The sequence below is a fragment of the Canis lupus genome, chromosome 3 (assembly GCF_003254725.2).
Source record: "Canis lupus dingo isolate Sandy chromosome 3, ASM325472v2, whole genome shotgun sequence".
In the NCBI taxonomy this organism is placed as follows: Eukaryota; Metazoa; Chordata; class Mammalia; order Carnivora; family Canidae; genus Canis; species Canis lupus.
In genome coordinates this window covers 31,032,073-31,046,909 of record NC_064245.1, presented here as the reverse complement: position 1 = coordinate 31,046,909, position 14,837 = coordinate 31,032,073, and the positions used below count along the sequence as shown (strand labels likewise).

At 36.5% G+C, this 14,837-nt stretch overlaps 1 protein-coding gene across 9 annotated transcripts in view; it reads right to left on the bottom strand.

Annotated features, from left to right (window-relative positions):
• Positions 1–14,837, bottom strand: part of ANKRD31 (ankyrin repeat domain 31) — a 120,597-nt gene that overhangs the window by 42,768 nt on the left and 62,992 nt on the right. For 6 of the 9 annotated variants that reach the window (XR_003132327.3, XR_003132326.3, XM_025437882.3 and 3 more), the window contains 6 exons: positions 13,434–13,486; positions 10,977–12,501; positions 9,956–10,120; positions 6,320–6,457; positions 5,309–5,451; positions 162–324 (listed from right to left, as the gene is read on the bottom strand). Coding sequence is in view for 7 of the 9 variants with exons in the window: in XM_025437882.3 (XP_025293667.1) it covers positions 162–324; positions 5,309–5,451; positions 6,320–6,457; positions 9,956–10,120; positions 10,977–12,501; positions 13,434–13,486 (2,187 nt within the window). In the remaining 2 variants the exon portion in view is untranslated. The remainder of the gene's footprint in view (positions 1–161; positions 325–5,308; positions 5,452–6,319; positions 6,458–9,955; positions 10,121–10,976; positions 12,502–13,433; positions 13,487–14,837) is intronic. The other 3 variants (XM_025437886.3, XM_025437888.3, XM_025437889.3) reach the window with 3 other exon arrangements.

Below are 14,837 nucleotides of genomic sequence, written 5' to 3'. Positions count from 1 at the left end.
TAAGTTCCAAAAGTAAATAATGCTTTTCAAGAGTTTAGTAAGCACACAAAACATTTACCCCAGTTATGAAACAATTTACACTACAAATCTGAAGATTTATTTTTCTAAGCAGAGGTATGTATACACTTGTATAAGATAGCAAGCAATACTGACATACATACCAGTGACTGTAGCATTACTTTCATTTCTATTATCAGTCTCAATTGCACCAAAAGATATCAGTAGCTCTTTCATTTTCTCATTATCTGCTTCATCCAAAGCAGTTTTCTGTTTTTGATTCTTTTGATTTGGGTTTGCTCCATGTGGTAGTAGAATCTCAGCTGCCTACAAGGTATTTTTCCAAAGTTATCCCTACAGACACCTAAGATCAATAATTTCTGCTTTCATTATAATACACCACTATTAAAAGTTATCAAAGTATTAAAAGTTATCAAAAGAAGTTTCAAATGCTAGCCAAGAAAATTTTTTATTAAATTTGATATGAAAGCTATAAAATAATTTAATGATTTGGCCTGTCCTGTCCTCAAGAAGAACCAAACAATGACATGAAAATACCAGAGATGCTGCCTTCATTGCAGTTAAGAAGCACACACAGGTAGAATGATATACAAGACTGACTCTATCTCTTTAACAGAGCCCTTTGTCCTTTCCTCCAACCTGCATCACTATATTTTAGGTATGTTACTTGTTCAAGAAGTTTAATGAGCTAGCTTCTAAATCCAATGACCCTTCTAATAGTATCTGAATAGATTTGTTATGTGTCCTAAATAAGTGAATTATATGCACAGAATCTTAAAGGTAAAAGGAAATTTAGAAATAATCTACTCCAACCTGATCATCTTACAGAAGAGGAAACTGAGGTCAAAGAAGTTGTAACATTGGGTGGGGGATGGTTTCTAACATAAATAAGGTTTCTCTGAATAACTCAAAGCTGTTATATATTGGGAGTTTGTAAATTATCAAAGTTAAAGATGTTACTAATTAGCTATGGTATAAGTCAACTAGTGAAAAACAGCCAATGATTCCATCTGTGTGAGTCAAGTAAGGGACTCAAATCACTGAAAAACCGGAGTAGAAAAACATGGTCAGGATTTTGTTTAAAATAGAGCTATGCTCTGTGTTAGTGGCTTATCTTTTCTCCTTATGTCCAGGTATGGAGAAACAGAGAAATTTAGGAGTAAATGGGCCAATGAAGATGATAAGGATAGCCCCTCATTTATCCCATCAGCCCAGAGTTCGCACAAGAGAAATTAGCTTAAGAGAAAATATGTTTGTTTTAAAATCAAGCGTACAAAACTCATTCCTGATACCTACTAGCTATGTCCTTGAGCAAGTTATTTACCATTTGAACCTCATTTTTATCACCTATAAGACCTAAATGTGAGCCTCTGTCAAATACCATATTCATAATGGATTCTTTTTTTAATAAATTTATTTTTATTGGTGTTCAATTTGTCAACATACAGAATAACACCCAGTGCTCATCCCGTCAAGTGCCCACCTCAGTGCCCGCCACCCAGTTACCCCCACCCCCCGCCCACCTCCCCTTCCACCACCTCTAATGGATTCTTAATGAAAGTCCCCTAAGCCCCCTTTTTCTCTAGAGGAGTAAAAAGACCAACTTAAGTAATGAGGGACAGTGGATAATAAATAGCATATGAAGAAAGTCTCCTAGAAAGATTTTTGATAAAAACTTAGTGAAGTCTGAGTAAAAGTATTTTGTTTTGTTTTTTAAAATAGGGAGTGAGTGGGCAGCAGGGGTGGCTCAGCAGTTTGGTGCCGCCTTCAGCCCAGGGTGTGATCCTGGAGACCCAGGATTAAGTCCCACATCAGGCTCCCTGCATGGAGCCTGCTTCTCCCTCTGCCTGTGTCTCTGCCTCTCTCTCTCTCTCTCTGGTCTCTCATGAATAAATAAAAATCTTTAAAAAATAAAAAGAGGGGGTGAGCAGTACCTCATTAATCCAGGAGTTTCTAAGCCTGAGTTATCAGTAAAGTCACCTGTGGAATTATTTAAAAATACAGATTCCTTATATTCTCTTTCCATTACTATATATTTGGGAGGGAGAAAGGTAGTTTTTTTGTTGTTGTTCTTTAACAAAGGAAGCTTTTCTGGACTTAAAAATTACACCATATTAATAATGACTATTTTGTGTGTTAAGATGAGGCCTTCCTATCGGAAGGCTTTGACCTTTAATGTGTTAACATGGACTCATTTAATATATTAGTTTGGAAGACACAGAGAGCTCAGCTCAGATGGAATAGGACCCTGAACAGCTGTTGCCGTAAGGCTCATGCGTAGGCAAAAGTGTAAGAGAATAGCAACAGCACAAAAAGGCATTTAGCAGGCAAGGCGAAAGCTATAGTTGAGAGAGAGTTCCAGGTAACATGATGGGGTAGACCTAAGGAACAAAGAACATGACAAAAATTAGGTGACCAAGAAGTAGGCCCCTTGCCTTTTTTTTTTTTTTAAATCAGCTTTACTGGAGTAATCACTACTATAACCATGACTCAGAAACATTCCATCATTATAAAAAAAAATCCATATATTTCCATTTCAAAACCAAAGACCCCACCAAAAAGGAGAATTATAGATCAATATCCCTGATGAACTCAGATGCAAAAATTCTCAACAAGAAACTAGCCAATAGGATCCAACAGTACATTAAGATTATTCACCATGACCAACTGGGATTTATCCCCGGGATGCAAGGTTGGTTCAGCATGAGAAGCAATCAACATGAGAGATCACATCAACAAGAGAAAAAACAAGAACCATATGATCCTCTCAATAGATGCAGAGAAAGTACTTGACAAAATACAGCATCCATGCCTGATCAAAACTCTTCAGAGTGTAGGGATAGAGGGAACATTCCTCAACATCTTAAAAGCCATCTATGAAAAGCCCACAGCAAATATCATTCTCAATGGGGAAACACTGGGAGCCTTTCCCCTAAGATCAGGAACAAGACAGGGATGTCCACTCTCACCACTGCTATTCAACATAGTACTAGAAGTCCTAGCCCTAGCAGTCAGACAACAAAAGGAAATAGAAGGCATTCAATTGGCAAAAAAGAAGTCAAACTCTCCCTCTTCACAGATGACATGATAGTGTACATAGAAAACCCAAAAGACGCCACTCCAAGATTGCTAGAACTCATACAGCAATTCGGCAAAATCAATGCCCAGAAATCAGAGGCATTTCTATACACTAACAATGAGACTGAAGAAAGAGAAATAAAGGAGCAAATCCCATTGACAATTTCACCCAAAAGCATAAGATACCTAGGAATAAATCTAACCAAAGAGGTAAAGGATCTATACCCTAAAAACTACAGAACACTTCTGAAAGAAATTGAGGAAGAAACAAAGTGATGGAAAAATATTCCATGCTCGGGCAGCCCCGGTGGCACAGCGGTTTAGCGCCGCTTGCAGCCCAGGGCGTGATCCTGGACCCCAGGATTGAGTCCCGCATTGGGCTCCCTGCATGGAGCCTGCTTCTCCTTCTGCCTGTGTCTCTGCCTCTCTCTCTGTGTGTCTCTCATGAATAAATAAAATATTTTAAAAAATATTCCATGCTCATGGATTGGAAGAAGTAATATTGTGAAAATGTCAATGTTACCAAGGGCAATTTACACATTTAATGCAATCCCTATCAAAATACCATGACTTTCTTCAGAGTCTTGGAACAAATAATCTTAAGATTTGTATGGAATCAGAAAAGACCCCGAATAGCCAAGGGAATACTTTTTTTTTTAAATAATAAATTTATTTTTTATTGGTGTTCAATTTGCCAACATACAGAATAACACCCAGTGCTCATCCCGTCAAGTGCCCCCCTCAGTGCCCGTCACCCATTCACCCCCACTCCCCGCCCTCCTCCCCTTCCACCACCCCTAGTTCGTTTCCCAGAGTTAGGAGTTTTTATGTTCTGTCTCCCTTTCTGATATTTCCTACCCATTTCTTCTCCCTTCCCTTCTATTCATAGCCAGGGGAATACTGAAAAAGAAAACCAGAGCCGGGGGCATCACAATGCTGGATTTCAGGTTGTACTACAAAGCTGTGATCATCAAGACAGTGTGGTACTGGCATAAAAACAGACACATTGATCAATGGGACAGAATAGAGAACCCAGAAATGGGCCCTCAACTCTATGACCAACTAATATTTGACAAAGCAGGAAAGACTATCCACTGGAAAAAGGACAGTCTCTTCAATAAATGGTGCTGGGAATATTGGACCGCCATGTGCAGAAGAATGAAACTAGATCATTCTCTTACACCAGACACGAAGATAAACTCAAATGGATGAAAGATCTAAATGTGATATAAGAATCCATCAAAATCCTAGAGGAGAACACAGGAAACAGCCTTTTTGACCTTGGCCACAGCAATGTCTTGCAAGATACATCCATGAAGGCAAGGGAAACAAAAGCAAAAATGAACTATTGGGGCTTAATCAAGATAAAAAGCTTCTGCACAGCAAAAGAAACAGTCAACCAAACTAAAGACAACCTAAAGAATGGGAGAAGATATTTGCAAACAACATATCAGATAAAGGGCTAGTATTCAAAACCTATGAAAAACTTATTAAACTCAACAGCAAAGAAACAAACAATCCAATCATGAAATGGGCAAAAGACATGAACAGAAATTTCACCAAAGAAGACACACATGGCCAACAAGCACATGAGAAAATGTTCCAAACACCAATAAAAAAAAAATTTATAATAAAAAAAAGAAAATGTTCCGCATCATTCACCATCAGCAAAATATAAATCAAAAACACAATGAGAAAACAAATGAAAAAACTCTGGATGATAGCCCACTCATCTGGTATTACTATTATTATTATTTTTTTTTTTAGTAGGCTCCATAACCAGGATGGAGCCCAGTCTAGGGCTTGAACTCATGACCCTGAGATCAAGACCTGAGCTGAGATCAAGCGTGAGACATTTAACTGGTAGAGCCACTCAGGTGCCCCTTTCTGATATTCTTCTTCTTCTTTTTTTTAATATTTTATTTATTTATTTACTTTTTCATTCATTCATTCATGAGAGACACACAGAGAGAGGCAGAGACACAGGCAGAGGGAGAAGCAGGCTCCATGCAGGGAGCCTGATGTGGGACTTGATCCTGGGACTCCGGGATCATGACTTGAGCCCACCTGAGCCGAAGGCAGAGAAGCTTAACTACTGAGGCACCCAGGCATCCTGAGGAATCACTTTAATGCTCAGTTTAAAATATCTTCATTTTCTTCACTTGTTTCTCTAAGAAAAAGTAATAGGAACCCAATCTGATGTGCATTTTACCTTTAAATGATTGTTGGCAACAGCATCATGTAAGGGAAGAATCCCACCTAGTTTTTCACAATTAACATTAGCACCAGCTTTTAACAACTCTACAATTTTATCATTAGATCTCTTAGTAGATGCCTTATGAAGTGGTGTCCAACCTAAAAAAGGAAAAAAGAACAAAACAAGCTGCTGCTTACAAACCAACATTCATTTAGTATCTTCATTATTAAGGTAATTTGCACTATTGCAATGAGTACCTATATTGATTCAAATATATATACTAAGTATTTACAAGAAATAATATTGAAAACCATGGCCCTAAAATGTTTCAATTTTTAAAACAAACCAATCTCATCAAAAAGATTGGTTGATCCAAGTGCCAAAATAGAAGACTCACAGAACATAAAATATAATGGGACTAGAGTAAATAAAAATCATGTCAATTTGTTTCATCTTAGATATTAAAATAGAATAAGATCAAGTCTGCCTTCCCTATCTGTATCACTGCATTGTCACATATCTCTTCAAAATGACATACAATGCCTGAAATCAATATTTGAGATTTTCCCTCTGTTAAGACCTCACATATGACTTTCTCGTGCTTGAGCAAAATATTAGAAGATGAATTTAAAAATGGAGGCTGAAAATAAAAATAAGGAAAGAGACAACAAATAGTGTAAAGAGAGGAGAAAGAGAGGGAACAGGGAAATGGAAAAAAACTGACATTTTCTCCAAAGTGAGAGAATAGTATTAAGATCTCCAAGGAAAAGACCTAAATAAAGCTCTCCTTACTCTCCAATATGTATACTCCCTCTGAATGCTCCCACATGTAAGTTAAAAACTATTTCAGAGGAGGTTATTTTAGCAATTGGTGAAAAACAAGATGAACTTAACTATTAATTAAATGATATATTATTAAGACAGTTCAAAGTTAACAGCCAGGATCAAAACTGGGGTAGGGTGGATGAAATGTGGATTTCAGGGAGTTCAAGTTATAAACACAATGAAAATTTCAAGAATCCAAACCTGCATTGTCTTTTAGATTCACATCTGCTCCAGATTCTATTGGAGCCTTCACCAGAGACAAAGTTCCTCTTCTGGCAGCCAAATGAAGCCGGCTCTCCCCTCTGGCACGCCTCTTATTGATCCCAGCTGTCTTCATTTCTGTAAATTTGCCAAGCAAAACTGAGACTACTTTTCTGCTAAATGCTGATCATTACAAAGGAGCTTAGAAAATACACAGCAACTTCCTCAAAATATCCTAAGTAGGATGCACTATATAAAACATACATCAACATCATTATTGCTATTGCTGTTTTAAAATACAACTTGCGAGGGACACCTGGGTGGCTCAGCAGTTGAGTGTCTGCCTTCTGCTCAGGGTGTAATCCCCGGATCTGGGATCAAGTCCTCCATCGGGCTCCTTTCATGGAGCCTGCTTCTCCTCTCTTCCTGTGTCTCTGCTTCTCTCTCTCTGTGTCTGTCTCTCATGAATAAATAAATCTTTAAAAATATATATATAACTTGTGAAGGAATTGCAGAGCATCTAAGCACATTGAATTCATTCTAACAGCTGCTTAGTCACTCTATCATAAGTTTGATTAAAACAAACTTGCTTCAATTTTACCCTCATTTCACTCTTAATAGTCCTTTAACAATGGATAAAATTTTTCTTAAAACAAACTTTGATTTTATAAAACTCTTCTTTATAGCTCTTATCTATGTCAATATGTGTATTTCTGAACACAAAAGACACCAAAAAATGAACCAAGGCCCATTACATTCTTTCTTTCATAAATCATGCAGTACACAACATCATTACCCAAAGATTCTTTAAAAAATCTTTTCCTTGCACCACAACTTAGAGAATTAAGCTGGATCTAAAAAAAAAAAAAAGGACCATGTTTTCCCCTCAATTTCTTTCCCAAACCATGCTAAAATGATAGCAAAGGATTTTTTTTAACACCATAAAAAAAATAGAAGAGGACACAGGACAAAGACTTCAATAACTTTTTGGGAACTGGAAAATCACTAATGAAGAAGAGTTAACTGCCTTGATAAAGTAGAGGAAATGCCTCAACCCAAATTCCTGCAAAAATAATTAGAGGAAGAAGATCTCCCTGTATCCAGCACCTGGGGGTATCAAGCATGGTGAACGGCAGCGCGCATGGAACTGGGTAAAAATATGGAGATTGACTGAAAGTTTATAGAGAGAAGTTGGGACCCCAAGTTCCCTTCACCCAACGCTGAATTGTCTGGCAACCATTGCTCTTACCCAAAGTCCCCATCTCCAAGCCAGGAAACTAAAGGTTTATTTTCTGTAGAAACCACATCAGAAAAGCTTCAGAGTGAGACAGAAGGCAAAGTAGAGGATTAGTGTGATCCAACAGAAAGGAGTATTTATTTTTAATAAATAGTCCTCAAATGTAGTCCCAAATTAGCAGTGTATGACCTGGGAAACTTGTTAGAAATGCTAATTCTCCAGCCCACCTCACAAGCCTACTGTGGAAGGCAGACTTTAAGGTAACTCCTAACGAGCCCCATCTCCTGGTATTATGGCCTGAATCATCCCCTCTCTTGAATAATTTGCTTCTAACCAAAAGAATACCTCAATATTGAGGGTATTTCACTTATTTGATTACGTTATAAGAGATTGTAAAATTTTCTACTTGCTAGCAAATTTGCTCTATCATCTTCAGTTTGCGTGTTTTGATGAACCAAGAGGACTTACTGGAACAACTCATGAAGGAAGAAACTGAGCATGACTACAAGGTGGCCACAACCCTCAAGGAATTGAATCCTGACACCAACCAAATGAACTTGAAAATGGATCCTTCCCTGGTTGAGCCTTCAGATGAGACCCTAGTCTTGACCACAACCTGACTGTCGCCTATGACATATCCTGAGCAGAAGATGGGCCTAAGCCATGCCCAATACCTGATATACAGCAACTATGAGATAAAAAACGTGTGTTGTTTTAAACTGCTAAGTTTGAAAATGTTGAAACTATTATATACTAATAGTACATCTAATGAATCAGACTTTCTGAGGGTGGAGCCCAACAATCTGTTTTAACAAGCTTTCCAGGTGATTCTGATGCAAGATTAGGTTTGAGAACCCCTGTATTAAACCTTAAAACATGCTCCCTGCTCCATTTCCTAAATGCCAGCAACTAGGCATATAATTTCAGGTCAAGAGGTAAAAAGTTTAGAGAATTATTCTCTAAAAGATGGAATCTTCAGTTATGTCAACCACAGGAAAGACTGACAGCCTCATGTCCACCTTCCATTGACATCCAGACAAAATCACAATGCTCTTACAACTTTGTACTCAGGAATTTTTATTAGAAGAATAAAGACATATCTATTATATATTTTTAATACTATATATACATCTATAGAGAATATATTTTAAAATTATGAAATATCCAGGATCCCTGGTGGCTCAGCGGCTGAGCACCTCCCTTCGGCCCAGGGCATGATCCTGGAGTCCTGGATCGAGTCCTGCATCGGGCTCCCTGCAGGAGCCTGCTTCTCCCTCTGCCTGTGTCTCTGCCTCTCTCCGTGTCTCTCATGAATAAATAAATAAAAATCTTTAAGAAAAAAAATTAGTTTAAAAATTATGAAATATCCAAAACAGCAGACCTGTATTTTGCAAGTTTGAACTGAAAAATCTCTCCCATAATTGTTACTATGAATGGTACAAATCTTCTCACCTAGTTCTTGGTGTGTTGTAGCAAAGAAGGAAGGCACATGATAAACATTTTGGAGCAAAAAGTCAAAAATTCCTCCATGTAACTGTCATCATATATTTCTTTAGCACGTAACTGAAATTTTAAAATACAATCTAGAAGAAACTGCAAAGGAAACAAACAGCACCCACACTAACTTCACAAAAAACTTCTTCACAAAGTTTACCATGGTTAATGCTGAGTGCTTCTTAGTAGCATTAAACTTTATTCATTAATTAATAAATATTGGTAATATATTTAATAATTGTATTAATAATATTTATTAATAAAGTAATAAACTAAGAAATATTCAGCTTTCAGTTATTTTATATGTGATCTATTTTTTTAGTCTCTGGAAGCTCAAGATCACAGAGAATGTGTCTTCCTACTTCCTAATACATAATAGGTAAACTTTTCAGTTCATTTAACCTTTATAAACCTTACTACTTAACCTGAAGTGGCCTGGCTTAGCCACAGAACTAGCTCTAAGACCTGTCGAGATATGGTTAACTTGTCCATACCGCCAAACACACACAGTTCGTTCATCTGACAAAAGAAACCAGAGGCTACTCTTTAATTTCCCTTATAGTGAAAGGGCTCATTGGAGCATCAAAGGGATCGGGCACGATTCAGGTGCACCACATGCACTCAGTATTCTGGCTGTCTGTCTTACCTCCTCTAACATTTCAAATTAGAAGTCACAGGCAGAAACATGGTAAGAATGTATCTGAGGACTAAAAAATTCTCAAGTAGTTTACTTTATATTTATTGTAAAACCATCTGAAAAAATATAGCTGAAATAATCTTATAACTTATTGAATGAGGGAAAAAAAACAACAGTAAATCTGAAAGTTAAGAAATTCCCTAAAGTAGAGCATACTGCTGGGCTTGATCATGTCAACTTTTATCTATACACGTATAGAAAGACAAACCTTGGCTGCGGGTAGCTTTCAATAAATTTTGTCTTTTTCTGAAATTCTGAACTTTTTTGCATTCTTGGATATTAGACATGTGAATTTCAGAATCTGTTTTTTCTTCTTTCTCACCATTTCTCATAGTGCTTTCATCTCCATTGATATTACTAGTTAATTCCTCATCTAAAAAAACAAACATTTTACAACATCAGTGCTGCAGTTCTCCTCACTGGTTACGTGATTAGAAAAACTCATAACCATTCCAAGTTTCTGTTCCTAGCTGGAGTGATTTATTCTATTCTATTTTACTTTATTTTATTTATTTTTTAAGGAATAAAAGCCTTTAAAAATGTTTTCAGGGGCACCTGGCTAGCTCAGTCAGTAGAGCATGTAGAGACTCTTGAGTTACAGCCCTGGTTGGGTAGAGAGATTATTTAAAAATAAAATCTTTAGGGGTGCCTTGGTAGCTCAGTCAGTTAAGCGTCTGCCTTCAGCTTGGGTCATGCTTGATCCCAGAATGGGATCCTCGGGGAGCTTGCTTCTCCCTCTCCCTCTGCCTGCTACTCCCCCTGCTTGTGCTCTCTCTTTCTCTGTCAAATAAATAAAATCTTAAAAGATTCAAAATAAAATCTTTAAAAAATGTTTTTATATAACAAAGTTTGCTGGAGCAATTCTGACGGGAACACAGAATCACTGAAATCAATAGAGCTAACAATTTCCTGCTATGGAAATGCTAGGTTAACTGATACTAAATAAGTGCTATAATAAAAAGAAACAAAAAAATTGATATACTGTTTATTAACTTGTCAATACCAATTTAGCAACAGTCTTTCATAATAATGGTTTATTTTCAAAATAAACAATATTACTTAACTAACAGCATCCCCAAATTATAGTCCACATGTCCTCATTCTTGTCAGTTTGGCATATAGTCCACATGTCCTCATTCTTGTCAGTTTGGCATAAATTCAGTTACAAATTTCTATAAAATATGTAAATCTGTAGGAGATATGTACAAATCAAGCAATACTACTAATACCTGCTTTATGAGAAATTTCCTTTTCTTCTTTTTGTCTAAGTTGTGAAATGTTGGTCAATTCCTTACTGATATTGTCAGTGGAATAAAAAACTGTATCATGTATGGTTTTGCTCTTTGGAAGATCTTGTTTCCTTTTTTCTACTGCAGTTGTTTCTATTACTTGAGAATTAACAACTGTGGATAAAGGTCCATTTGAAGAACTTGTTTTCCGGCTTCCATCATTGCAATTCTTTTTAGGGTCTTCTCTCTCATTTACTTTTTCCACAATATGAATATCTGTTTGATCTATTAAAGGAGTTGGTGCTCTGGAGCTAAAATCTTGAGGCCTTTTGAATAGCTTCACATGACTAGTCAACTTTGAAGCTTCCTGTGTTGAAAATGTTCGTGGACAAGCCAGGGAAGTATGCTCAGAATTGCCATGTGAGTGATCAAAAGAAGTTTTACATTTGCATTGTTCATAAATGGCAACACGTTGTTCAGGACCTATTGTATTATCTGAATCAGAAAGATTAACAGCTTCCTGTTGTATGGTTAGACTGCATACTTTTAACTCATTTTCCTGTGAAAAATGGTCTTCAGAAGGGACAAACTGTTGAAAATCCATTTCTTTTCTAGTTGTTACATTCTCCTTATAATTACAGTGGCTTTTGCAACCTGTAGAACACACCACTGTTTTACATGTTACAGTCTTTTCAGAGGTAAAGCAATCATCATCATCAACATTATTAAAATTTTCCTTTATAAAGGATACGAAAGAATTTTCCCACTTACTAAGGTTCTCACATTTTTTACCTGGGTTACTGTTTTCAGGAGATTTATAAGGGCTAATGTGCTGTTGTTCTTGGTGAGTGTGAGGCTGCTGATCTGTAGTAACAAGTGGTAACTTGATTTCTTTCTGTAAGGAAAGTCTTGAGAAAAGAACAGCTTCTTCTTGGTCAGTGGATCCTAAGAATTTCATTTCTTGATTATCTGATAAATCCAGGCTCTGGATATGTGTCTCTTTTGGAACTAAACAAGCCTCAATATTGTTACCTAATCCATTTTTCAGGCTTGACAGAGCTGGGCTAAAAAGTTTATGTGACTTTTCTGGAAGGTCATCAAAGGCTTGGAGAGTATCTGGCTGACCAGTAACTAATCTGTTTATTCTTCTGGAAGAAGAAACAGCTCTTGCCTTTCTTGGAATGCATATTTCTTGTTTTGGATCATCCACTTGAGTTCTTTTCTGTCCTGTGTTTCTTCTTCCTTTATCTTTAGACATACTTGTATTAACGCCTTTGATATTCTGGAGACCCTTCTTTCGGAGTCTTCTAGTAGAGTGTATTTCGTTAAAAGTTGATTGCCTATGCTTGAATTTACCAAATTTTGTGTCTTTGGAATCTTTTTGGTAATGTTCATATACAACTTCTTTATTTATAAATAAACCCTCTTTACTTCCTTTATCAACTTCTACATGTTCTGACTTCTGTCTGTTGGAATTTTCATCACGAACAAACCCAATGAGATTTTTAGAACTGAATTTTGGTTTCTAAAGAAACAAAACATATAGTTAGCTTTATTTTCAGCTCTAATTCTATACTCAATTCAGGATTGTTGATAAATCGAACCACTACTCCACTCAATTTTATGATTTGATCTAACCACAGGGCCTGATGGGATATATACAACCTAATATTTCAAAAAAGAAGACTAAGAGAGAAAAGCAAATGTAGTAGACTTAGACTCATTATGTGTACTAATCTGTATTTTCTGCCTCACATTTTAATTTGTTTTTGCCAATATTTAGCAATATTAATACTATTAAGCATAATAAAAAATTTAATCTACTTCATTTTTATGGGCTTTAAGTGTAACCAAACAAGAATGCTTTAGAAAAACACACACCTCTCTCAATTGTTATATAGATAGAGCCAGAATTAGATAGTTCTTTCATCTAGTATTTATGACAGACTATAGGTAAGGCAGAAGAAGGGATTTAACATCAAGGAGACCAATATGCTCCCAAACGGATCTTCATGAAAATATCATTGTGGGTTGGTATGATTAAAACAGGGACATCATTTCCTCTCACTCACCACAACCCAAGTACCAGATGAAGACTAACCGCCCACCATATATAATTTGAAGGAATAGATCTACACCTTTGATTCCTGTCCTGTGCTTAGGCCAGAGGAAATCGACATGGTTGATAAACCTCACAGCTCCATAAAGAGGAGGAAAAAGGAAATGGCTACTGATATACCAGTGTGCCAAGACATGCTGTATTTACTCAATTGCTTCCCAAACTAACAGCCCAGAACGCCCTAATTGTCATATAATTATTCCAAAATTTCTTAAAAGCAAAGGCGAAGTCACTGTTTCTGATAGATGCTTTAGCCATCTTTCTTTCCATTCTGATAATCTTTAAAATAAGCAGCAGGTTCATTCTATAAGCATGTTTATTGCTAAATAGGGCTATACCTTGTGCTGGTTTGCTTCCTCTATGTCTAATGAATCAGTGTTGTTCTTTTGAGCTGTAAACCAAAAGAGAAAATCAAAGAAAATAGCCTCCAGTAGTCAGACTCTAGATTTCCAAAACCTATCAGTCCTTGGCCATGAGAAAATCAGGGAAATTTTACTTTTAAATTCTTTCATAAATAACTGGATTATCATTTCCTAATATGTCTGCTTAATACGGTTCTAGTTTGAATGCTTCATTCTCTTAAAAGTGAAATACATAGGCATGAAAAGGCTGCTCTTGAGTAAGAAAAAAAAGATGGTTTGAATAAAATATACCTTGGCTGATAATAAAAGAAAAGCACTTTAGTGTCTCTTTTAAATACCAGAAGTGGAATTAGTTACCTGCATACACATTTGGACACAGAAGATAAAAACCTAGAAACAGTGCCTTACACACAGGAGGTATTCAATGACTATTTAATAGGGGAAGGAATAAATGAGTGGACATCTTAGATGTGATATGTAAACAATATAGAATTCTTTAAATACATTGTGAACTAGAAATGTAAAAATATTTTAACAGGGACATAACTGGGATAAAGAACATTTTGTTTCTTGGGGATAGTTTTCATGACTGCAATCATATTATAATGTGCATAATGAGGCCTAGTATTCACCTATTCAACTCATACAAGAGAGAGTAGACATACAGAATGTCCCTCAATGAAGCAAAGGAGCTGGGAGCACAGTCTCTGCAGCCTACTCCTGAGTTTCTATCTTTACTCACTCATTTACTTAGCAGCTGGATCACTCTGGGTAAATTTCTTAATATCTCTACCTCATCTCCATAAAATGAAAGTAGTGATAGTCCTTATCTTATAGAATTGTTATGAAAATTAAATAAGATAATCCATGTAAAGAGTTTGGAGGAGTTACTGGCACAAAGAAAGTGCTCCATTATTAATTTTGTTATTATTATTTTTCAAGAGCAGAAAGGACTGTGTGCCTTCTAATTTTGGTTCTAAAATAAAAGAGTAGAAATAAATAAACAAACAAACAAACAAACAAACAGGATACAAAAGGGGACACCTGGATGGATCAGTCGGTTAAGCATCTGCCTAGGCTCAGGTCATAACCCCAAGATCCTGGGATTGAGCCCCATGGATCCCAGGGCAGGTAGCCTGCTTTTCCCTCTCCATCTGCCTGCTGCTCCCTCTGCTTGAGTTCTCTCTGTCTCTGTCAAATAACTAAATAAAATCTTTTTTAAAAAGAGCAGAAAAATGTTTTACAGGAACCAGCATTTTGGGCATGGTTCCTAAGAGAATCTGGAAGCAAGAAAGGGCTTTTATCCTCTCTCTTTTAAGAGTTTATATGCTTTAGTATAACCAACTAAAAACAAAACAAAACAAACAAAAAAATCACTAC